Source organism: Orcinus orca, chromosome 11, assembly GCF_937001465.1.
Source record: "Orcinus orca chromosome 11, mOrcOrc1.1, whole genome shotgun sequence".
Lineage (NCBI taxonomy): Eukaryota > Metazoa > Chordata > Mammalia > Artiodactyla > Delphinidae > Orcinus > Orcinus orca.
This window is the reverse complement of record NC_064569.1, coordinates 60,097,274-60,122,052: the sequence shown is the minus strand read 5'-3', so window position 1 is coordinate 60,122,052 and position 24,779 is coordinate 60,097,274. Positions and strand designations below refer to the sequence as shown.

Sequence of the window (24,779 nt, the reverse complement as noted above, 5' to 3'; positions counted from 1 at the left end):
AGAGATATGAATAGGAACCTAACAAGAAGTGCTTAATTTTGCCTTAGATTTCAGGGATTTCTTTCAAAGACTAAGTGATCTCTGAGTTGAGTCTTGAATGTTAAGTAGTTCTTTGCCAGTCACACAAAGCAAAGAGGTGTATTTCAGACAGAAGAACTGCATGTACAAAGGCATCGTACATCATAGAAGATGGTGAGGTTCACAGCAGAAAGGTGTGTAAGGTCCACATAAAGAAATTTCTTGAATGACATACTAAGAACGTTGTGTGTTATCCTGTAATTGGGAGCCATTAAACTATTTTAAGCAGATGAGTGACATAATCACATTTGTTCCCTTAAAGGAGTGCTTATTCCTAGTAATCCAAGACAAGCTAATTAAAGGAAAATTAGAAGATAAGCCACTGACATTGGAAATGGGAGAAGGGAGAAGAATACTAACTAGAGGTATTTCAAGTCTGAGAATCTACACAATTCAGTGATTCAACAGCCAAAGGTGTTGGGAAAATAAATAAGGAATCTAGGTACCAAGCTGGTTAATGGGTAAATGATGGTCAAAATAACAGAAAATAGGGCTTCCCTGGTGGTGCAGTGGTTGAGAGTCCGCCTGCCGATGCAGGGGACGCGGGTTCGTGCCCTGGTCCGGGAAGATCCCACGTGCCGCAGAGCGGCTGGGCCCGTGAGCCATGGCCGCTGAGCCTGCGCGTCCAGAGCCTGTGCTCCGCAACGGGAGAGGCCACAACAGTGAGAGGCCCGCGTACCACACACACACAAAAATAATAATAACAGAAAATATAAGAGAACAGGAAGATCAGATTTGAGCAGTATATTAGGCAGGTAAAGTTTGAAGTTCCTTTAAAATCTTCAATAATAAAATGTATAATAGTGTGATGGTTAATTTCATGTGTCAGTTTGACTGGGCTAGGGATGCCCTGATAACTGGTAAAACATTATTTCTGGATGTGTCTATGAGGGTTTCTGGAAGAGATTAGCATTTGAGTCCGTCCACTTGAGTAAAGATCCCCTCACCAGTGAGGGTGGGCATCATCCACTCTGCTGAGGGCCAAAAAAACAGAAGGGTGAATTAGTTCTCTCTGCTTGAGCAGAGGCGTTTATCTTCTCCTGCCCCCGAACATTGGCACTCCTGGTTCTTGGACCATCAGACTCAGACTGGGACTTACATCATTGGCTGCCCTGGTTCTGAGGCCATCAAGCTTGGGCTGGGACTACACCACTGGCTTTTCTAAGCCTTCAGGGAGCAGACAGTAGATCATGGGACTTCTCAACCTCTGTAATCTTGTGAGCCAATCCCTCATAATAAATCCCTTTTTATATACTATAAATATCCTATTGATTCTGTTTCTCTGGAGAACCTGGACTAATAGAGCCATTGTTTTGATTACCTCCATATTATTTGTTAATTTACTGAGACTGAAGAACTGTATGGATTTGGAGAATTATGATTATAAATCACAAAGAAAAGGTATAACCTGAAGATTGACATTTCATGCATTGATGGCAGTTGGAATTGTGGAAGTAGATGAGATTACCAGATTTCCAGAGATTTCAATATTTAAACTGTGGACGCAGATATTTCTGATTATTCCAGATTTCTGTAAATACCGAGAATTCCTTTGGTTAGAGTTCAGTTCATTCATGACAGCTTTAAAAGTGTTAATATGACAAATGCATGGTTTTTTATCTAGTAAAGCAGCTAATTGTATTGAAAATCACATTGGAGACCTTGTGATCTTGTATAGAGTCACTGTTGGGTCCTATTAGCTATATATAGAAGGGTCAGGAGATACCTATTTTCCTGGATTAGGATGTAACTCAGTGATGTGAGCAAATGTATTTTTAATAAAAAATAAATTTTTAAAAAGAATAGCATCTCTGAAAGAGAAAAAATAAAGTGAGAAGAGTGGCATTGTTTTACATTTTTGCAAATCTCTTTCATGTCTGACTTAATAGAAGATGGCTGGATTCTCATATCTCCTTGTGCATTCAGTCTGTTGTAATACTACATGTCATGTAGCTTCTGGAAAACTTCCCTGTAAACTGGTGTGACAATGAGAAAGGCAAAAATCATTTTAATATCATTACAAAGCTAATTTTGCTTTTGTAGACCCAAACAAGGTTCTGAGGACCGCTAGAAGTCCCCAGGCCACACTTTGATAGCTGTTGATATAGTTAAATCGCTAAGGCAAGCAGCATTAAGGTCGACCCTACTGGGTTTCCAATTACACAGCCAATCAATCCCCTCCTGATTTTAAATATGGTTTTCTGTGTCTCGTAACGAAATTACAAGTTACACATAGGCTTTTGTTTTGTGGAATATAGAAAATTTGCCTCTGCCCTCTGGGAAGACTTTGAACTATTTGCAAGATGCCCAAGATCTTCAGGTAGAGGAGGAACTGAAACTCTAGTGTCCTCTATCCACATAGGGATACCTGTGGAGGTAGACTAGAGTGGACTGGAAGGTCCTGACACAGGCTTTGTAGCAAGGAAGAGCAGATGTCCACTAAAAAAAAAATCATCTTGAGGAGGAGGGAATACTAAAGCCCTAACAAATATGTTGATCTGTTTGTGGAATGGCCAGATCCATTGGAGCTATGCCTGGGCTTGGAAGACTCTCAGGACCCAGTTACCTTGGCACAGGTCCTGTTTATAGAAAGAATTACTGAGCAAGCAGATATGGCAAAAAGAGGACAATGTATTTGAGACCGAAGCTTGGGACACTCTGTGGTGTACAGCAGAGGTGACACTGCAGGGTAGACAGCCATTCATGTCACTGGGTAGAGTGTGTTTTAACCACGGCACCATAGTGTTGAAAGAAACAGATTTATGAGTCAGTGAATCTTTGGCAGGTGTTTGAAAGCTAGTCACCTCCCTTCACCTTCAACTAATCCTCCCTTAATCTCTCTCACTTTCAACTGAGTAAAATCAAGGATCCTTAAATAATTCATTTTGGAAAGTAATTGTTAGTCTAAAGAAAGATATACTGGGGTACATAGGGCTTAAAATATGCCCCCCTATGTAAAATCCTAGATCATGGTGGTGTACATCATATCATTTCAAGACAAACTGAATCATTTAAAAAATAAATTTAAGACAAATTAATATATGCTAAAGATGGAAAATTTGGTTTGGGGAGAGTTTTCAATAATTGGAATTTAGGGTATACAATTCATGTTTATGGTGTGAAATGACTATATATAATCTGTTATTCTTATGACTCAAAAGGTATAGAATTTTTCTTCAGTCTAATGAAACGGTTATAAAAATTATTTTCATGAAGTATGTTAATTGGACACTTTACATTTCATTGTGAGACTTAGAGAAGTAAATGATATTGTATATTCATATTTGATGACTTTTAATTCTAGTTCCCTGACTTTGAATATAACAATCCATTATGATAAAACTAATATTATGTACAGGCCTCTCTTGCCTGTATCCTGGAAAATTATACTTGGGTGTGAGTGGATAGGCCTTGACTGTAAACAAACAACTAAAATTTCAATGAAATCAGTCTGTGGCATAGAAAAAAAAAATGTAGGAGAATGGTATATATATTGGATAAAGGTACCAAAAACCGTGATTGAAGATATTTATTAGGGGCCACGTAAGTCTCAGTAGCCAAAAGAAATATTGGGGTATATTTTCTTGATTTACAGAATCTAAATCTTATATTGTTCTATGTCTTTTGGGTTTTTTGTCTGTTTCTATGCCTATCTATATAATATATTTGTGTCTATATTTAATCTATACCTACTGTGTATAATACACATATATCCATACATATAACACATTTTATATGTAGATATAGACATAAAACATATAACTTGTTATAAACACACACATGATTATGTACAGTTACCTGTAGCTTAATCTTCTTCACTGATTTCTGAGTTTAGTAACCATGTATGTGATCAGCTTTCTTCAATCTAATTCAGTACAATAAATGCAGTTAAGTCTGTGGAACTGCTTTTAAATGGTGAAACTTGGATGAAGAGAAATTGATTTTACCAGCTTCAAAAGAAGTCAAAGTAATTGTCAACTCTGCATGGAACCAGCAGACACTGGTCTCTAGTTTTCCCTGTTTGGTTGGCCTTTGAGGATAGACTTACTAATGAAAGAGACTTTTTCTCTCTCTAGAGACCACATTTCTGTAAACGCCACCACACTTGTTAATTACGGCAAAAGTAGTACAAGGGACTTGAATAGTACATAACTAAGAGCATCTGCTGAGTTTCAGGTGCTGTAGAAAAGAAGAAAATTTGCAAATGTATAATTTCTATGGACAAATAAAATCAGCTTAATGGTCATTGAGAATGAAGATCCAGGTTTAATCCTCTCTTGGTCATTACTTTCTTTGAATTTTGTTTTAAAATTAAACTTAAAATACATGGTAAGAATTTTGTGAAAAATGTGAACTTTGCAGGCATTTATAAAATCAGTTATGATTCTCCATTAGCAACACACTCACCTGAGGCCACTCTTATACCCAGACATCACCACTGCTGAGAATATAGTGTTTCTATTTATTTGCATACACTAGTTGTACATAAAGAAAGAAATGGGATTGGACTCTGTGTATTGTTGTGCCACAGCCATTTAGAATAGAATCAGATACTTAGTATTTACTATGAGCCACTTGTTGTTGTTTAATATGTTTCACTAGTGATCATTCTGTGTCTGTATGTATTGAACTACATCATTCTTTGTGATGCGATTTTATGACAATACAATGACTAGGAATATTTACATTTTTCTGGGTCTTTTCGGGTACAAGTAATGCTTAAATTAATGCCCTACATATATCCTTGTACTTTTATATACATATTTTACCCGAGTAAATTTCTAAAAGTGGAGGTTTTGGATCAGGAGGCACTATGCGCTCTGATACTTCATCATTGGAAGTCCTTGCTCTTCTCATGTATTGATTTCATTTAAGCTCTCGAAATACAAACTAAAAACAGGTGTACCTCATGTGGGATTGTGAAAACAAATTCCTTAGCATATATTTAAGTAACTTGTCTTAAAAATCTTCTCATAGTTTATTTCCAAGTATTAAATTATCTCATTGACTTTCATTAAAAAATAGAGGTGAATTTAATTTTTCTTCAGATTTTTTCTCCCTTTAAGTTTTGCAATGAAGGTCCATATTTCTGACTGTGAATTAATAAGAAGTGACTTTTAAAGACAGATTCCGTGTTGTGGCCAACAGAAGTTTTACGTAACAGATAAATATTTTTAAAAGTGCTGCTTTACTAATTTCATAAGAACTGAGCACCTACTTCTTGTCTGGGTTAGGCCTTGTCCTTGGCTCTAAGGATAGATGTTAAATCCTTCTCTTTGAAGAACTTGTGGGCATGTAGAATCAGTAACAAAAGTGTGTGAAAATTGCTACAATATCATCAGTGATCCTGGGCTAGGGAAGTATGGAGAAGGGTCACTTAATGAGTCTTGTTCTCATTATGTTTGTAAGTTCTGGAGCTTTTGAATTAGTTATTGAGTTCAATTTTATTTATTTATTTATTTAGCTAGCTAGCTATTTATTATTGAAGTATAGTTGCTGTACAATATTATATAAGTTACAGGTGTACAATATAGTGATTCACACTTTTTTAAGTTTATACCCATTTACAATTATTATAAAATATTGCCTATATTCCCTGTATTATACAGTATATCTTTGTTGCTTATTTTATACCTAATAGTTTGTAGTTCTTGATCCCTACCCCTATATATTGCCCCTCCCCCCTTCCTCTCCCCACTGGTAACCACTAGTCTGTTCTTTATATCTGTGAGTCTGCTTCTGTTTTTTTATATTCACTAGTTGAATTTTTTAGATTTGACATATAAGTGATATCATATAGTATTTGTCTTTCTCTGTTTTACTTATTTCACTTAGCATAATGCCCTATAAGACCATCCATGTTGTTGCAAATGGCAACATTTTATTCTTTTTTATGGCTGAGTAGTATTCTAGTGTGTGTGTGTGTGTGTGTGTGTGTGTGTATCTCTACACCACATCTTCTTTATCCATTCATCTGTTGATGGACACTTAGGTTGCTTCCATATCTTGGCAATGGTAAATAATGCTGCTATGAACATTGGGGTGCATGTATCTTTTTGAATTAATGTTTTGGGTTTTCTTTTTTTTGGATATATATCCAGGAATGGAATTGCTGAGTCATATGATAGTTCTATTTTTAGTTTTTTGAGAAACCTCCACTGTTTTCCACTGCAGCTGCACCCATTTACATTCCCACCAACAATATACAAGGGTTCCCTTTTCTCCACATCCTTGCCAGCACTTGTTATTTGTGTTTTGATGGTAGCCGTTCTGACAGGTGTGAGGTGATATTTCATGTGGTTTTGATTTGCATTTCCCTGATGATTAGTGATGTTGATCATCTTTTCATGTGCCTGTTACTCATCTGCATTTCCTCTTTGGAAAAATGTCTATTCAGTTTTTCTGCCCATTTTTTAATTGAGTTGTTTGTTTTTTCTATGTTGAGTTGTAGGAGTTGTTTATATATGTAAGATATTAATCCTTTATTGTTCATATCATTTGTAAGTACTTTCTCCCATTCATTAGGTCATCTTTTCGTTTTGTCAATGGTTTCCTTTGCTGTGCAAAAGCTTTTAAGTTTAATTAGGTCCCATTTGTTTATTTATGCTTTTATTTCCTTTACATTAGCATATGGATCCAAAAAAATATTGCAGTGATTTATGTCAAAGAGTGTTCTTCAATTATATCTCAATAAAACTAGAAGAAAAAAAGAATAGTTCTAATAAAAAAATAAAATGTTCTGCCTATGTTTTCCTCTAGGAGTTTCATAGTATCTGGCCTTACATTTAGGTTTTTAATCCATTCTGAGTTTATTTTTGTGTATGGTGTTAGAGAATGTTAGTTGTTGAGTTCAGTTACATATATTTTAATGCTAACCTGAAAGAGAAAATGATGAAACATAAAAATATACCACACTTTCCCCTTGTTTCTCTCAGCCTATTATATATACCTGGAGATTCTACTTGAATGTTTGCTTCGAGGTTGATTGACCTAATACCTTCTATGTAGAATCTGGACTCTGAGGACTTCTACTCCATAATTGCTAATTGGAAAAAAAAAGGGAGAGAGAGAGAATTTGGGGCACTCTATGTTGCTAAGCATGGGCACTGAACTTATGGAGAAAAAGTAACTACTCACTGGACGCACAAGCCAATATTTTAGTAGGATATTCCCAGCCTGAAACTGCCTTGGGTGAAATATCAGTTCTGTGAATTCAGTCAACATGCTACATTTTGTCTGGAAAGCTTTCTAACATTTTAATTAGTATTTAACGTGCCTCTTTTTATTTTCATTTAATGCTTGTAGGAGTCTGTGGTCTTATCACAGGGGAAAAGGAAGAGAAAGATGGCAGTATAAGTTTCTTCCCCAACTCCCTTTTAAGATACAAACTTCATTAACAGAATGAATGGAAGCTAACATTGGCAACATTTGGACCTGTAAGCCAATTCAGTTTGCTTCAGCTGTAAATTTGGCTTTTTTGCTTCAATATGCGGACTTTCATTTTTCATTTCTGTTATTTCCTTTTTTCACATCATTTTTATCCTCACTAGAATATAGTCTACCTTATTTTGTTAATTTATTCATTCTTTATTAATTTTTCCATCCTTCTATTCATCCATCCAGCCATACAAAATACTAACTACTGTGACAGAAGCAGGAGGTACAGAAATGAATATGACATCATTCCAGTCCTTAAACAGTTCCCAGTTCAGTGAAGAGGAAAAACAAATAAAACCTTCTTTTTCCCCATTTATTTCCTTCTTAATTTTTAAAAAATATTATTCAATCTAACCTCATATTTACCATTCTCGGCTTAACTCAGTGAGTCAGGAACAAAAGAAGACATTTTCTATATCCAAGACTCTTAGATTTAAGTTCAGGTAAAGTGCACAAGTTCCTTGCTAAAGGAATCCAAATGTGGCCTCTGGATAATTCTAGATCTTCAAGGTTTCTGGAGTCACGCTTTCATTTGATACTCAAACTAAGTTCCTAATAAACTGAGACCCTATTCTTCATTCCATGGGAAGCTCTGTCTCCCAATATCTCCAAGGACTTTATTGGGAGCTGCATTTCTCCTTATTACGTTTTACTTTTATTTGTTACTCTCTTATGGTTTTGAATCTCAGTACGTATTTTGCCTCTCGTGGTTGACTGATGTCCTCTTTTTTTCTCCCATGGTCCAATGCCTTCATTACTCAAAGCACCTTCAACACCAAGCTGTTTTGTACAACCACCTTTTGCTGAAGGCCTAACAGAGCAAGCATCATCTTAGAATTTAATATTCTCCATTGGTCTCCCAAAGTTCTGCTGCTGTACCTGTGGGGGGATTTCTCAATTGTTTGTGCTCATATTATGGGCCTCTCCTCCTTCACTTTAGAGACATTTTCCACTTCCTTCTCTTCAGAATTCAACTTCCTTCCAAGGTCCTCACTTGCAGGCTGATAGAGGCCAACTTCCAATTTCCTACCATGTTATTATGAAGCATACTTTGGTTCTCAGTTACAACTCTTGTTCTAGACCATACCTAGTGTCCTTAGCCTTTATAAATAAAAAATGACCTATCAAGCTGATTTTTAAGCAAAATAATGAGGTACTTCTAAGATGAATGTTGTATATTTCCAGGAATATCAAAGTTTGTTTCCATTCTTTATACTCTTTTTAGTTTCCGATTATAGTACTATCACACTCCAGCAGATTTACAAAGTCTTTAAAAGCTAAAGATATACTGAGTTATAAAGATTACAATGAAGAATAATACAAATACAAAAATCATCATGTAGTTCTTTAAATTATGCTAATAAAAATATTTATAAATGCAAGTTCCAATGACATAAAAACAGACAATTTTTGGTTTCTAAAGTTTTGTGTCTTAGAATTGTGTATATTTAGAAACTATTCCGTTGCTTTGTTTATTCACAGGTATTTGTGTAGTTCTTTAAAGCAGATAATCTCAGGCCAAAATTTTTTTTTTTTTTTTTTAGTCTTTTTGTGTATCTCATGTATTTGGCGAGATCTGTATATCTCGTCCATTGAAGATCAACCAGGGGCAAAAAAAGAGGTGGTTTCAATCTCTTCTTGAAACTTAGATCTTTTCAGTGTCATGGTTGAGATGCAGGATATTAGGGAAGAGCTTTGGGTTTGGGATATACCCTATTATTTCTAAATAATGGCCTCCCTCCACTTGACTGATGACCTCCTCCTGCTGAATAATTCATTTGTTTAGACATTCAAGGAATAGTCTCTTGGTATTCATTAAGCATGCTCAATCTAAGAGCGTTATCAGAGAGCATCAGAAATCTGCCAGCTTCTTTGAAAGCCTCTGGTGCTGACAAATGGCAACAGTGCCATTTACTAAAACAACTGGGCTTCAAGTTTTCAGATCTTTAATATTAAGAAGTATGTGATCCCAAGAAAAATAAAGGTTTCAACATATTTGTATTCTACATTTGAGAGTTTGGTAGTTATGGAACAGAATTGGGGGCAAAACTTACCAAGTTAGTGTCTCAGGTCTATCACTTTGTAATCTTATGACTTTGGAGAAGTGACAAACTCTGTGACTGTAAAAGGTGTTGGTGTAGTGTTGTTATGAGTGTTGACGTGAGTTAATTACGTAAATTGCTTTGAAGACTGTCTGGCGCTAGTAAGAACTATATAAGTGAGAGCTTTTATTATTATTCTGTATTAGTAGGTGTGTATTCATATATTATTGACCAAAGAAATGTTGAATTTAAAAAAAATCCTGCAACTTTATAACATATTACTTTAACATTTGGAGTTCTTTTTCAGGACAGGAAGAAGACTGCCTTTTAATTTGTTCCTTAACTCTTTCTCTCTCTTCAGTCTCGATGCCTCCTCTTCCTAGATTTGCTTTTTTGGACAAGACTCTGCCTTAAGTTGATATAATATAAATGGTAACATAGCTCAAATTTTTTTTTTTCATGTTCATACCTCATGACAATCTGAACATTATAGAAGAAACCTACAGTTAAATATGGGTGGCTACCAAATTTCTATCAGTGTGGACTGTACCTTTTATTTATGGTTGTAAATCTTGATCTAATATGTGAAGATCTCTAGGATGGTAAAAAATATCTGGAGCCATTGTCTACATTTATTTTTTTTTCAGCCTGTTGCCCTTTAACATTCTTTTGCAAGGATTTTTATGCTCTTTTCACAGGTATAGTGTCTTACACAAAAGAGTCAAATTATTTTCCAACATAAATCAAAACTTTTTGCCTATATAAGCTGAAAACAGAACTTGAAACATATCATCAGTGCAACTCTAATGAATGTTCCCTACACGTCTTCTTACACTTGAGAAACATGCCAAGTGAAATCTTCAAATATATGTTTATACTTTTTCTACTACAGGAATTGATACATTTAGATTTGGATTGAAATATATTATGTTTAGATCACTCTGTGTTTCTTCTTTTATTTCTTTTTTTTTTTTTCTCTACAGTTTATTGCTTTTGCTTCTTTATTCTTCATCCTGGTTTCAATCACAACTTTTTGCCTGGAGACACACGAAGCTTTCAATATTGTTAAAAACAAGACAGAACCAGTCATCAATGGCACAAGTGTCGTTCTACAGTATGAAATCGAAACAGATCCTGCCTTGACGTATGTAGAAGGAGTGTGCGTGGTATGGTTTACTTTTGAATTTTTAGTCCGTATTGTTTTTTCCCCCAATAAACTTGAATTCATCAAAAACCTCTTGAATATCATTGACTTTGTAGCCATCCTACCCTTCTACTTAGAGGTGGGACTCAGTGGGCTGTCATCCAAAGCTGCTAAAGATGTACTTGGCTTCCTCAGGGTGGTCAGGTTTGTCAGGATCCTGAGAATCTTCAAGCTCACCCGCCATTTTGTAGGTCTGAGGGTGCTTGGACACACGCTTCGAGCAAGTACTAATGAATTTTTGCTGCTGATCATCTTCCTGGCTCTAGGAGTTTTGATATTTGCTACTATGATCTACTATGCGGAGAGAGTAGGAGCTCAACCCAATGACCCTTCAGCTAGTGAGCACACGCAGTTCAAAAACATTCCTATTGGGTTCTGGTGGGCTGTAGTGACCATGACTACCTTGGGCTATGGAGATATGTACCCCCAAACGTGGTCAGGGATGCTTGTGGGAGCCCTGTGTGCTCTGGCTGGAGTACTGACAATAGCCATGCCGGTGCCTGTCATTGTCAACAATTTTGGAATGTACTACTCCTTGGCAATGGCGAAGCAGAAACTTCCAAGAAAAAGAAAGAAGCACATCCCTCCTGCCCCTCAGGCAACCTCGCCTACATTTTGCAAGACAGAATTAAATATGGCCTGTAATAGCACACAGGGTGACACGTGTCTGGGCAAAGACAATCGGCTTCCGGAACATAACAGATCAGGTAAGGCACGATTTCAAATGCATGCCATTAAATACTTTATAGACCAGTATGTCCCTGAAATAGAAGGCAAGCATTCTCATTTTCCGCAAATTTTCATGAGTTTTCCATTCTACCCCTTCACAAAAAATTTGTTTGTGTCAGGCTTGTAGATAGCTAGATTATAGCTTTTCTAAATGAATCCTAAGTAGAAGTCTGCATAGCTGGCTATAGAGCTCTCCTGCTTTAGTGGGAATGCCCTTTGCTGATGGTACCAATATTTTCTTTTGCCTGTTTGTTGCTTTTGTGCCAATGTTTCTTTGTTTCCCTGCACGATGTGATGGTACGATACTGGACATTTTCCATCCTTCATTCTCAAAATGTTGATCTCCATACCATTTGGCTTGGCGTGTTTGTCTCAGTTTTATCTCTGCCACATGGGGCCATGCATTTTAACCTAATTCACAAGAAGAAGATACGTAAGAAGAACAGACGTTTACATTTCAAAGGCCTAAACACCAAAGAGGTGATATGTAAGATGTCCCTTTTCAAAGTAAATAGCTTCCTCAGTAATATTACGGAGGGTTCATTAAGTTTTCATTATTCTTAAATTAGGATATTTCAATATAATCCCTTTGGATTGGGTAAGGTGCTATGTAATATAATCAGCCCAACATTATTCAGGAGCTAGATGATCTGCTTTGGCTAATCAATGGCAAGGTTGAATTTCTCTGTGGATTTCCTTTTTTATGCACTCTGCATTGGGCTTTGTTCCCTCCCAGAACTCAGTTTTGGATGATTTACTGCTTGAATTAGTTGAATTGCTACGCCTCTCTATTGTCATAAATAATCTAGGGTTGATTGTAAGCTGACATTCAGTTTGCCAAAGTGATAGTCAATAGTGTCATCTCTAGTCTATTATGTCTACTACAGATGAAATATTTTGTAGTTTACACAATTTAGATTTTGTCCACTATGAAAAGTTAAGGTATATGCATTCCCTATAACTTAGATAGGTTTGATCTTTTTCTTGTAGAAAAATGACTTACTAGAATCCCATGTGAATAATTTTGTGTTATTTAGAAATAACAACAATTAAACAAAGCAAGCAAGGAAACAAACAAACAGAAAAGGCAAGTGACATTTTCACAGGTTCCCTCCTTAGCTTCCAAAAGTTATTATGGGGTACATGGAAAAAAAAAAAAACTGGCTGGAACTGAACTGCTTTTTCAAAGATTTTATTCGCAGTCCTTATGTTTATTTAGTAGATTGTTTTGCAAATTCTGTCAATATGTATCTGAGAATTGTTATGCCAGGAATGTCTTTATGAAAGATGAAATTTAGTTGGTGTTACTGCTCTCATTAGACTGCTCTCACGTACTTGCGCAGAGCCCGTATGAAGGGCATGGAAATGAGGACACACTCTCAGCCTGGGCAAACATTGTTATAAGTTAGTATCTAGGCTGATAGGATGTGAAAGTCTTTGGCAAAAACATATAGAAGTAAACAGTTGTTTCAAGGGCATTTGAGAAGTTGATCTTTTTCCACTGGTATGCTCAAAAATATTATGTCACCTCAAAATAGAGAACCTGGACATGAAGTTTGTGAACTTCAGGATTATTTTCATTACAATTTATTGGGGAAAATTACTTTCAGAAAATAATAAAAGCATGCGTCTTAAAGCACTGCAAAGACAAATATTTACTTAGGAGTTTTTCCTTCAGTAGGCTCCACTTTCAAAGATGTCTATTTGCATTAACTAGATAACATGTCAAAAATGGAAAGATATTAACTTGTGTGCTACTTCATTATCACACTTATTTTGAATTCACATTAATTTTGTAAAAGTTATTGTCCTATTAGATAAAATCCAAAATGAAGTTAAAATTTCCCAGACAACATTTCTCTCCTTTTCAGTACATTTCCATTTTGCTCCACATAAATTTTTGTAATGAGTGATGAAAATTCTTTTTCTTATCATGATGTGATTATTGTGTTTTGTATATCGAGTGACTGTACTATGGACATTCGGCGTAAACTCTTTGTACTGTCTCATTTCCTCATCCATCACTGTCTGTCAATGGGCATGGTGCTGTGACCAGTGTTATCAGGTGACGACAGTACAGGAAGTGAGCCGCCATTATCACCCCCAGAAAGGCTCCCCATCAGACGCTCTAGTACCAGAGACAAACACAGAAGAGGGGAAACATGTTTCCTACTGACGACAGGTGATTACACGTGTGCTTCTGATGGAGGGATCAGGAAAGGTAGGCATGCATTTAATCAGATCCTAACAGGTGACTTAGCAATTAAATGCTGCAAATATATGGAGTGCTGTAAAATGCTCTTTCATCATTTTCTAGGAGCAACTGTGCAATCATGGTGCTCTTTTCCTCATCATATCTTCTCTCTTTATAAACATTGAAAAATACATATCATAACAGCCGACTTGATTGTCATATCTAAAAGGCATTTCACCCTTCTTTTTTTTTTTACATTTTGTTTTTTCATTTGTCTATGGGCAGAATTGTAATGAAGTATTTAAAAATTAAGTCACTCGTCTAATTACTTTAATACAATGGATTCAGCAGTCTTTAAAAGTTATCTTTTTTCCTACAATGAATTAAACTCACTAATTGACACTATGCATATATTTGATAAGTAATTAATAATTTAAAACAATAATAAAGTTTTTTTCAAAGTAAAACATTAAACGTACTCTAGTTGTCTCTTATCCAGTATTTGGGCAACTTTTCCTAGTGGTTTACCTGAATGTCAGAAGGTTGCTAAGGTACAAGATCCTCAGCCAATCACTGGAAAGGCTACTTGTGTACTTACAAAATGTATTGATGGAATTTTTCTTCAGGGCAGTAATAATTCTAAGTTTTTTATTTTTTTAATTGACACTAAACAGTGCGTGGCACATAGAAGATACTTAATAAATATTTGTTGAATGAATACATTGTATCGGACAGACATCTTTGTTAAGGAATATAACAGGATACTGAAGCTCTACTCCAGCACAGTTTCATTTCCCTAGATTGTGCCAGGTGTCTATGACTATTCCTTAGGTGCTAGTTTTTGTCTTTGTTTTTGTTTTAGTAAATTTTATGAACCAACAATTGGACCCTTTTCTTCTCCTTAAGAAATAGTTTTGTGACACTTATAACCCACCATTGTCAAAGTGCTGGTATGCTCTTAGATTACCTCCTACTTTGAGAATTCCAGTGGCTTTAGTGTCATGGTTATTTTTCTCTGTTTATTGACAGAATAGAGGAAGAACTATTAATTTCTTATGAAGAAATAATAATTTCTTATGCAGTTGACTGAATTTGAACGAAAAGCCACTCCAAAACTTTCACGTTAGTGAAAGTGCATTTTTAAAATATTGTGCTTATTTGCTATTCATTGCAGTTTCTTCCTATTGAATACTTTACCATTTTAAGCCTAAAATATTTATTTTGTGATGACTACTTTCTTTGAAATAGCTCATTACCCATGTTGTGCTTCTCTTTCATTTCTTCTGAGCACTTTACATTGTTCTTTCTGTCTCCATACCTGTGAGTCGTGAAAGAGAAGACAAAGGACTCTTCTTTTGTTTCTTTAATATGTAATATTTTAAATCCTTCTTCATTCTAAGAACTTTCAATCTCTGCCTCTATCCCTTGCACCAAAATGTATTTCAATCATCTTAATAGATTTATTTGATTTTTTGCTATTTTACATTTAAATATCATGTTACAACAATTTTTAAATATTTTATAAAGATAGTTAATATTCTATCATAGTATTTGAGCAAAATATATGTACATATATTAAATAATAATATCTAACTAATAATATAGAACATAGTATTTTAAGTGCATTGTAATCTTAAATCACTATACGTGTATATACATATATACTTATATATGTATATATGTATTTTTATGTAATATGTGGTTAGATTTATGTGCATTTTGAGCATCATTCAATAAAGTATCACATGCAATATTTATACTAGGGTTACATGTTTAAGGATCTAGATAGAATTTTTTTTCTAGGTTAGAAAATATTTTGAATTTTAAACTGTCAAAGGGGATCACATTTGAAAAAAGACTGCAAATTATAAAGCACTATATAAATATAGTTTTTCCATAAAATAGCAAACTTTCATGAGCAAAGCAATTCATAAGATATTCAGTTTATATGAGAAAACTATACATTTAATCTTATTTCACAAATACAAATTCTATCAGTGAGAACATCTTTGAAAACTCATCTATGAGCTTTTTATTCTTTGTCATTTCTCACCATAATCAACTTCGTTTTCATTCTTGCCCAATTCTTTTGCAGATTTGTGTTCTTTTCCTAGGTCTGATAACATTTCTGGCTAATTTCACTTAATCTTCTCAGTGTCTTATTTTGTCATGTCTATTAGAAATCCATTCATTTCTTCTCCTTTTTCCTTTATGTAGATTAGAGATGTCTCCTATTACTCCTACTCAGATATTTATTTCCTATATGATTTCTTCCTTGCCTTTCAAATTGGTTTCTACCTTAACCTGATTTTAGAGTTATGAAAATTCTCCCCTATGTACATGAGATAAATGACTGGATTCCCATTGTATTATTTTTCTATCAACAAATGTAAATGTAGTTGGGCATACATTAAGAAAACATGTGGATTCCCTAAAAGAGTAAACTCCCAAAACTTAGAACCTGTGTTTTTATTTATATAGTAGTTTTATGAAATCATTTTACATGAACACAAACATACCCATTGATAGTACATGAATAGGAAGTTTCAATACTGTCCCAAACTAATATGTGCTCTTAAAAGCTGTATAAAGTGTATACCATGTATTGGGTTCAACATTGTTTATCCTCATGAATTATATTTTTAGTCATTCCATTCAGTAGAAGTTTAATAAGGCAAAATTTTATCAAATTTTCTGTTCATAAATGAACCTCCAGAATAAAGGAACAATATATTTATATGAATAACTTATAATTTTACTAATTAAATACTTGTTACTAAATTATAAGGGAAGGCTTCTCAAATGGACATTGAAATCATAGTTATTAAAAATAAAAGACCTATAAATAGAATAAATAATATTTATGTTAATAACTATAATTCAGAAAAGTAAACATTGAGAATGGCAACCAAGATTTACATGTAACTAGCATGATTAATGTAAATTGTCAAACAGATTTTTTACCTTTTTGGAAGTCTTATAGAGAACATGGTGACAGTGAGGACAAAAGGTACATTTTTATAAGGATGAATTTTAGTTGTTAATAACCTCTTTGTTTCATACATATTCACTAGTTTGCTTTTAATCAAAACCAATCAATGTTTATAGTCTAGTTTACATTTTTCGGTTACACTAAAAATCCAAGTCAACTTGTATAAATTATTCTTTCTACAATTTCCAGTTATATTTCCAATCGCATTACAGAAGAGTAGTGATAACTAGCCCTCCAGGCACATGAAGATCCCTATGTAAGAAAAAATGACTTGCAATTCCTTTTTAATTATTTAAGACATTCTCCCATTAACTACTCCATTAGCTACCAAAGGAGAACGAAATATATACCACCTCCCATGCTTTACAGCTCAAAATACTAACAAAATATATAGGCAGATAATTAGCAGAAATTATGTCCTAGAGAACTTCATTGTAGTTAATGGAGGACATAAATTTCCATCTACAAAATATCAAAGAAGACATCTAATCTGCTGAAAGTTTGTGGGTGTATATGTAGGGAGAGGTTCCTATTATTCCAATCTTACCCCACAGTAGAGCTATTTAGTTTTCCTATCTACAACACTTTTTTCAGTGGAGCTGTCAGAACATTTATTTGCTAAGCTGTATACTATAACTACTTTTTCAGTTAATAGTTGCCTGGCTTTTAAGACAATTTTACTTCTAACTTTATACTAGGTACTCCCTTCCTCATTTACCTGCCTCTAATCTTTTCTAATAAAAAATACTGCAATATATGAATCCTTCCAAAGGTGACCTTGATGGGGTGTTGCTTGAGTAGCTAAGGCAAATCAATAGGTTAGAGCTTGTGGGAAGTATCTTTCATTCTGTAAATTCATGATGATCATAAACAAAAGATTAGAATGCACGATAATAGAAAGAAAAGGTGGATTAAGATCAAATTGTTCTCAATTCCTGGCAGGGGAGAGTCAGCTGAAAATATATAATCAAAATCAGACTTTAATTTACTAAAATTATGACTCAATTTATATTCATTTCTTTTCTTTTTTTTTTTTTTACTTTTTTTTTTAAATACAAGGGATTAGAAATGGGAATTCATTCTACATCATCTAGATAATGGCATTAAAAACCATTATTTAGGAATCATCCTTTTAACCCCATAAGGCTGGAAGATTAAATATGCTGGAAAAGAGTTGTCCACTTAAAGTTAAGCATGGTTTATTAGCTTAGTAATAATGAAAAGTGAAAAGAGAAAAAATAGCTCATTTTTTTTAAGGAACATATTCTGAAATTTAAAAATATTTGCCAAATTTATATCTTACTTAAGTTGCTTTGCCTAATTCTTAAAAGCTTTCTGATATTGTGTATGCCAAAATTACATCAATACAGACTGTAATCTGCGAACGAATAGATTTTGAAGTATTGCAACAGTAATTTTTGATAGCTGGTTTAATCTTTTGGAAGTGACAACTACAGTGAGCTTCATTTTTTTTTTTTTAGAGTTGTAAATTGTCTCAATATTGAATTCTTTGTAAACAAATTCTTTGAGCTCAAAAATAGCACTTTTGATTACCCTGCATGATATTGTTTGTCTTTGTCTATTTTCTGGTTGAATTCAACTGATGTCTGTGCATTTTTTCATAAAAGGATATGAAAAATCCCGAAGCTTAAACAACATAGCGGGCTTGGCAGGCAATGCTCTGAGGCTCTCTCCAGTAACATCACCCTACAACTCTCCTTGTCCTCTGAGGCGCTCTCGATCTCCCATCCCATCTATCTTGTAAACCAAACTGCATCAGTCGGCTTAATTGTCTTAATTCAAGTACTGTTTACCCCATAATGGAAATAATTAAACATAGACTTACTCCAAGCTCCATTAATACAGTACCAGTCCTGCATGATACTATCTGAAGTCAGAAATGCCATTTGGGTAGCCAACAAATCTTATCCTGGCTTTAAATGAATCTTATCCTGGTAGTGCTACTACTTCTCCATATTAATTGCCCTGATCTCCTTTTGCAATAAAATGACAGATAGCATCAGATATTGGCCAGTACCCTAATACATAAACATATCTTCAGGGAGATATATTTAAACCAGTGTGCTTCCAAATGCCAACCACTTCATGGGAACTTCATTTCTTGTGACTCTCTAAACCATTCTGAAGATGTCTGGGATTCTATTTTGATTGCTCACAACATGACTTTGGTCAGCTCATTTGCATGGACCATCTTGTCTCTATCACCTGAAAGCAATGTCACAAAGTTCGGGGACCATGGATGGCTCAGGATATGTGTACTTGCGTTGAACCATCCTGCTGATGTGAAAGTACTGGTCGACTGTTCTGCATGTTGAATTGTGGGGCATGGAGGGCGAGTTTCTCCCTGACATATTTTTTTTCTTATTCTTTGAAAAAAATATTTGTTTTAAAAGATTTAATTTCTTGATTGATTTACTTTTGTTCCAAAATGCTGTATTGGAGTTCTGAATATCTCTGGTTGTTTGCACACAGATAACTGCAAAGAGGTTGTCATTACTGGTTACACGCAAGCTGAGGCCAGATCTCTTACTTAATGGCTTGGGGAAGGCACAAAACATGAGAGAAAGGTAACTGCCAGCCAGGCTTGCATTGTTTAGATAGGAATTGCTGCTTGGTACTAGAGTCATATATTTTTTTTAAATCCCAGAATTTGTCATCATTTTCAGAGGCAGAGTGCCAAATATCATTCAAAGCTCTTGTCATTTTTACCCCCTTCCTTTATTTTAATTATTAATTTTTTTGCAAACAACAAGGAGCATTGTTGTTCACAGGAAGCTTTCTTGACCAGCCTTAAATTTCTGACTCACAGGATTAATCAGCTTTTCAGGCAGTATTTAATCAGGTGCTTTGTCCTGTATGTTGTTCTGTCCGTTTGTCTTAGCTCCCTGTCTTAAGTGTATATGCCATCCGTCTCCATGAAGCACAGAAATGCCTTGATAAGGTGTTCATGATTTTAGTACTGGGTCTTCTCCCCTGCCCCTTGCCTTCTTTGGTTACTTGGAACAAGCCTCTCTGCTTGTTCACTCCAATGAAACCCCCAGGGTGTCTTATTCAGTCCAAGTGGAAGAAATTCTGTTTACACATCCCTACAAATGCAATAGCAGTAGTGTGTCTGGTGTACTGGGCATGAGAGGGAGGAAAAATGTCATACTATAAATTGAGAGATAAACAATATTTCTGAGGCATTTAGGATCCTAGAGACTGCTAATTCCTAATGCTCATGTTTATTTTCAGTTAGGAAGATAATTGCCACTTTTATGATTGGCCACATAACAAGTACTACTTTATATTCCTAAGTCCTAGAGCATGACCTGCATGTCAAAGACCTTGTACAGCAATGTATTTACTCAGACATAAACATCTGATATTTAGAGATTCAGTGATGCTTTTGATAACACCACACATAGAAAGTTATAATTACACACAGCTTTATGGTAAAGAAATTAATATACTGTCTGGTGCTGCTGTTATTGACTGCAGTGTTGTACAGAATTTATCATGGATTTTTGACTGCTGAAAAAGGGACTGTGGAATTTAGCCATACCAAGGACTGTACTGGAAACAGATTTCTGCTGCTGAATGTGCCCTGATGTGACCAGGTTGCACTTGGAAGAGATCCTCCCGTCTTCATGAGGCATTAAAAGTTCGTAAAAGAACAGTGGATGGAACTCATTTGGTGCTCCCCATATGAGTGGTCTGTTGTGGACTGGCCAGCGTCCATGAAACAACTGTAAATACCAGCGTGTGTGCATGGATCAACAGCTTTGGCCATCTCACGTCAAAGGAAGCCAAATTCATGATCAACATCTCTGGAGCTTCAAGTAAGGCCCATACCTCTGTGAATTACCACCTCATGGAGTTGCAGTAGATTGTGCTGTGAATCATAAAAGCAGTGATATTGGTGTAGTATAGGTCTGTCTTAATTTCCCTTATTTCTCCTTTGTTGGTTGGATCCACAAACACTAACTGTATCATTTTTTTAATAAACCACTTATATGATCAGCTTGTCAGATTACGTTGTGAAATTTTCAGTGCCTATTTATCAAAACTGACCTATTTTGAATCCCACATTTGTTTAAGTTCTGAAAAATTGTTTGACTTAAAAAACTCACTAATATTACTTATAGTTTAAGTGTTTTGTCATTGTTACCTCAATTATTAATATGACAAAAAATAAAATTCTGGCAATGAGAGTATTTTTTTATTAAATGATCAAGGAACAATGTCAGTATATAGTAGAATATTAATTGAATTATATCCTAAAATGTATATTTTGCATAAAAGAGATATTCTTCAATCAATTACTTTTTTGTGTTTTGTGGCAAATTAAGCTTGTACTTGTCTTTAAATCTGTTGTAGTTGAAACTGTATAAGAATTCTTCGTCTTGCTTAATCAGTATTTCCAGAATCTATTAGTTCCCCTGGGATTCTGAATATAACATATAACCTAATTATGAACCTGTGTATCGTGGACCTTTTGTGAACATCTCAAGGTGCATGCACATCCTTGTTGATAATTGATGGAAATGTAAATAACTGAAATGAAGAATAAAAGGCAAATAAGCTGGGGATAAACTTGAATCCTATCTGATTAAATTCTTCATATTCTTTTCTTGGCTCTTCTCTTTGTTTTGGAGTTTTCAACAGGCTTTACTATTTTTATGCATCATGATACCAAACCTAATACTCATACATTATAAAAAATTTGAGATGAAAGGATTTATAAACATACATAGCTCACATTTTCATTTAAGTCTTAGGCATGTGTCTTCCTTTTCTAAGTGCTTTTTTCTCTTATGATTCAGAAGTGGTAAAATTATGAATTATTATGGTATTTGATTTTTATATGGCATTTTATGACTAATACTGAATTTTCACTTACACTTTCCAACTTAATCATCACAGAGATTCTGGAGGTAAATATTTTTTGTTTTCATTTTATTGGTGGTGAAGTGAAGGATCACAGAGGCAAAACTGTGTCACAGATAATTTCCCCTGTCATAGTTTATTATGGTTTAAATATTTACTGAGCATCTTGTTGTAAATACTTACCTTCCAAAGATGGCTTCTGTCTCACTTTTGGGTAATGGACCACTGTTTCAGCAGCGCACCACACATAGCTGACATTCCATTTGTATTGGGGGGGTTATGTGTAAATTTATCCTATAAATTCTATGATGCCAACAGGATTAGAGGAAAGGTAAAATGGAAAAGAGAAATAAGGTTGGGTAATCCAACACTTTCCCATAATGCATCAACAGAATCTTTTGTAGGTCTAAAAGTGCTCAGTGTTGATTATTAAGAGACTATTAAGAAACTGAGATTCAGAAAAGGAAATCTGTCTAAATATAACTACTGATAAAAAGTTTTTAATGATTGTGTCAGGATGTAGGATTTACTGTAAAAAGGGAAAATATGTAGGATGGGGAAAGAATACATTTTAATAGATAATTGACATCAAATTTTGATTAAAAAATCAAGGTTAAATAGCCATGAATGAAAAGTGAAGATATTCATTTTATCTTTGAAATAAATCACAAGACAGATGAATTGAATAGCAACAGCGAACTTAACTTGGAAAGAGACAATGAATATATTAAAAGGCTATAGTACCAAGCAGGGACTTTGGAGGATTTATAACATGCTTGAAGACATTTAGAGCTAAATGAATCTGTTAAAAAATTGAAATCCTTAGCAGTTTATGATGATTAAAATATGTGGTTTAAAATTTTCCTTACTGAAAAAAATTGTCATCCTTCCTTCCAATTTCCCCTGCCAAAATTTAATGAATTGTTTAAATACTTGGACACTATTAAACTATAGATTTATACAAATTTTCTCTAACATGGTTGCTGTGTCATTAATATTCATCTTAAATTTTGTTACTTCCTGTTCTCCCCTAAAATAGTTGTTTTCATTATTGTCTAAAAATTAAATAATTTAATTGAATTAGTATTACATGATTTCTTTTTTTACTTATCAAACCGTCACGTCAAAGTGACAGATCACTGAATATGCATTTTGAACATTAAAATGTTCAAAGACTATGGATTTTCCATTGAGGATCCCAGGTACCTAGTACTCAATTTTTAATAAATGAACTATATTTTAGAGCAGTTTTAGATTCACAGCAAAATTAAGCAAAAAGTACAGAGTTCCCATTTATCCCATGCCCCCCCACCACGCACAACATCCCCGACTATCTGCATCCTACACCAGTGATATTTGTTACAAGTGATGAACCTGCATTGATGCATCATTATCCAAAGTCCATAGTTTACATTAGAGTTCATTCTTTTTTTTTTTTTCGGTACGCGGGCCTCTCACTGTTGTGGCCTCTCCCGTTGCGGAGCACAGGCTCCGGACGCGCAGGCTCAGCGCCCATGGCTCACGGGCCCAGCCGCTCTGCGGCATGTGGGATCTACCCGGACCGGGACACGAACCCGTATCCCCTGTGTTGGCAGGCGGACTCTCAACCACTGCGCCACCAGGGAAGCCCAAGAGTTCATTCTTGGTGTTGTACATTCTATGGAACTTGATAAATGTCTAATAACAGGAATCAATTATTGAAGAATAATTTCACTGCCCTAGAAATCCTCTGTGCTCTAATTATTTACCCCTCCCCTCATCTTGGCAACCACTAATCTTTTTATTGTCTTCCTGGTTTTGTCTTTTCTAGATGTCATACAGTTATAATCATATAGGATGTAGTCTTAGATTGGCTTCTTTCTCTCAGTGGTACGCACTTAAGGTTGCTCCATGTTTTTTCATGGCCTGATAGCTTATTTCTTTTTAGTGCTGAATAATATTCCATTGTCTGGATGTACCATAGTTTATCCAGTCACCTACTGAAGTTGCTGGGTTGCTTCCAAGTTTTGGCAATTATGAATAAAGCTGTTACAAACATTTGTGTTCAGGTTTTGTGTGGGCATATGTTTTCAATTCATCTGGGTAAATACCAAGGTGCACAGCTGCTGGTATTTACACTCATTTTTTTTTTTTATTTGGTCCCCTGACACATTTATCAGAACTACTTTTCTCCTAATTCATCTTCTTACTGTCAATCATGTGAACCACACAGGAGTTATTTATAAATCTGTCACTTCACTTCAAGCTGTAAATATGTTGATTGATTATCCACCAACAGATTTTTCTCTGTAAAAGTAATTTTTTTTACAAAAAATAGTAAAACCTCTTATAGAAATCAAAAAAGTTTAAAAAATTAACTATAATTCCATAATTTTCCACTCAACAAATCAAATGTTTTTGTTTTATCAATTTGCCTTTTTTCCCTTTTGTTATTTTTACTTTATAATACTAATGTGTGTGTTCGTGTGTGTGTGTGTGTGTGTGTGTGTGTATTTAACCTATCATTCAAGTCATGCTGCAATTTGGCCTACTACCTTTCTAGCCTCTGTTCATTCTCTCTCATGTACGGTGTTCTAACTATGTGCATGTTCATGGAAACATCCCAGGGCAACACAGATGAGTAAGACATCATTCCTAGCATTGAAAACTTCATCTACTATGTTGATCTCTAATTCTGGCTCTGCATCAGAAAAACTGTTGGTGTCCTTTAAAAAAACTAATGCCAGCGCTCAACTCTAAACTTTTGAAATTATATCTGGAGATGAGTCCTAGACATACACTGTTTTTAAAAAAGACTTAGCATATATATTATTAACAAATGTAACAGAACAAACAAAAAATTAGCATAAATTAAGCTATTATAGATTTTAGAAATATCATGCCCCTATTTACTGTATAGCTAGTCTTTTACTAGCAGACCAACCCAGTACTTCATTAGGAAATTCTTTTTTTTTTTCATAGTCCTTAAATGTGATTCCAAATTTGAGGAGCCATTTAAAAAAAATTTTGTGCATGTATTATAAAGCCATAGAGTTTAAATCTTCATTTCTCAGTATATTTCTTATAATAAAAAATGATATAAGGACATACCATGTAACTCAAGATCAAGTAACTTATTTTTGAGGGAAACTCAATTTTTTTGATTTTTGTTATAAATTTGATAAACACTTAGACTTTTGTCTATGAGCCAGGAAGTGTTGTCGTCACACCAAA

General features: G+C 34.7%; 1 protein-coding gene across 13 annotated transcripts in view; it reads left to right on the top strand.

The window, feature by feature from the left end:
* KCNC2 (potassium voltage-gated channel subfamily C member 2) overlaps nucleotides 1-21,307 on the top strand; it is a 198,864-nt gene extending 177,557 nt beyond the window's left edge. For 6 of the 13 annotated variants that reach the window (XM_033409553.2, XM_049694985.1, XM_049694986.1 and 3 more), the window contains exons 3-5: nucleotides 10,541-11,468; nucleotides 13,547-13,711; nucleotides 18,305-21,307. In XM_033409553.2, coding sequence (XP_033265444.1) covers nucleotides 10,541-11,468; nucleotides 13,547-13,711; nucleotides 18,305-18,441 — 1,230 coding nt within the window. In that variant the 3' untranslated portion in view covers nucleotides 18,442-21,307. The remainder of the gene's footprint in view (nucleotides 1-10,540; nucleotides 11,469-13,546; nucleotides 13,712-18,304) is intronic. The other 7 variants (XR_004478145.2, XM_004281906.3, XM_004281908.3 and 4 more) reach the window with 7 other exon arrangements.
* The last annotated feature ends 3,472 nt before the right edge of the window (nucleotides 21,308-24,779 follow it).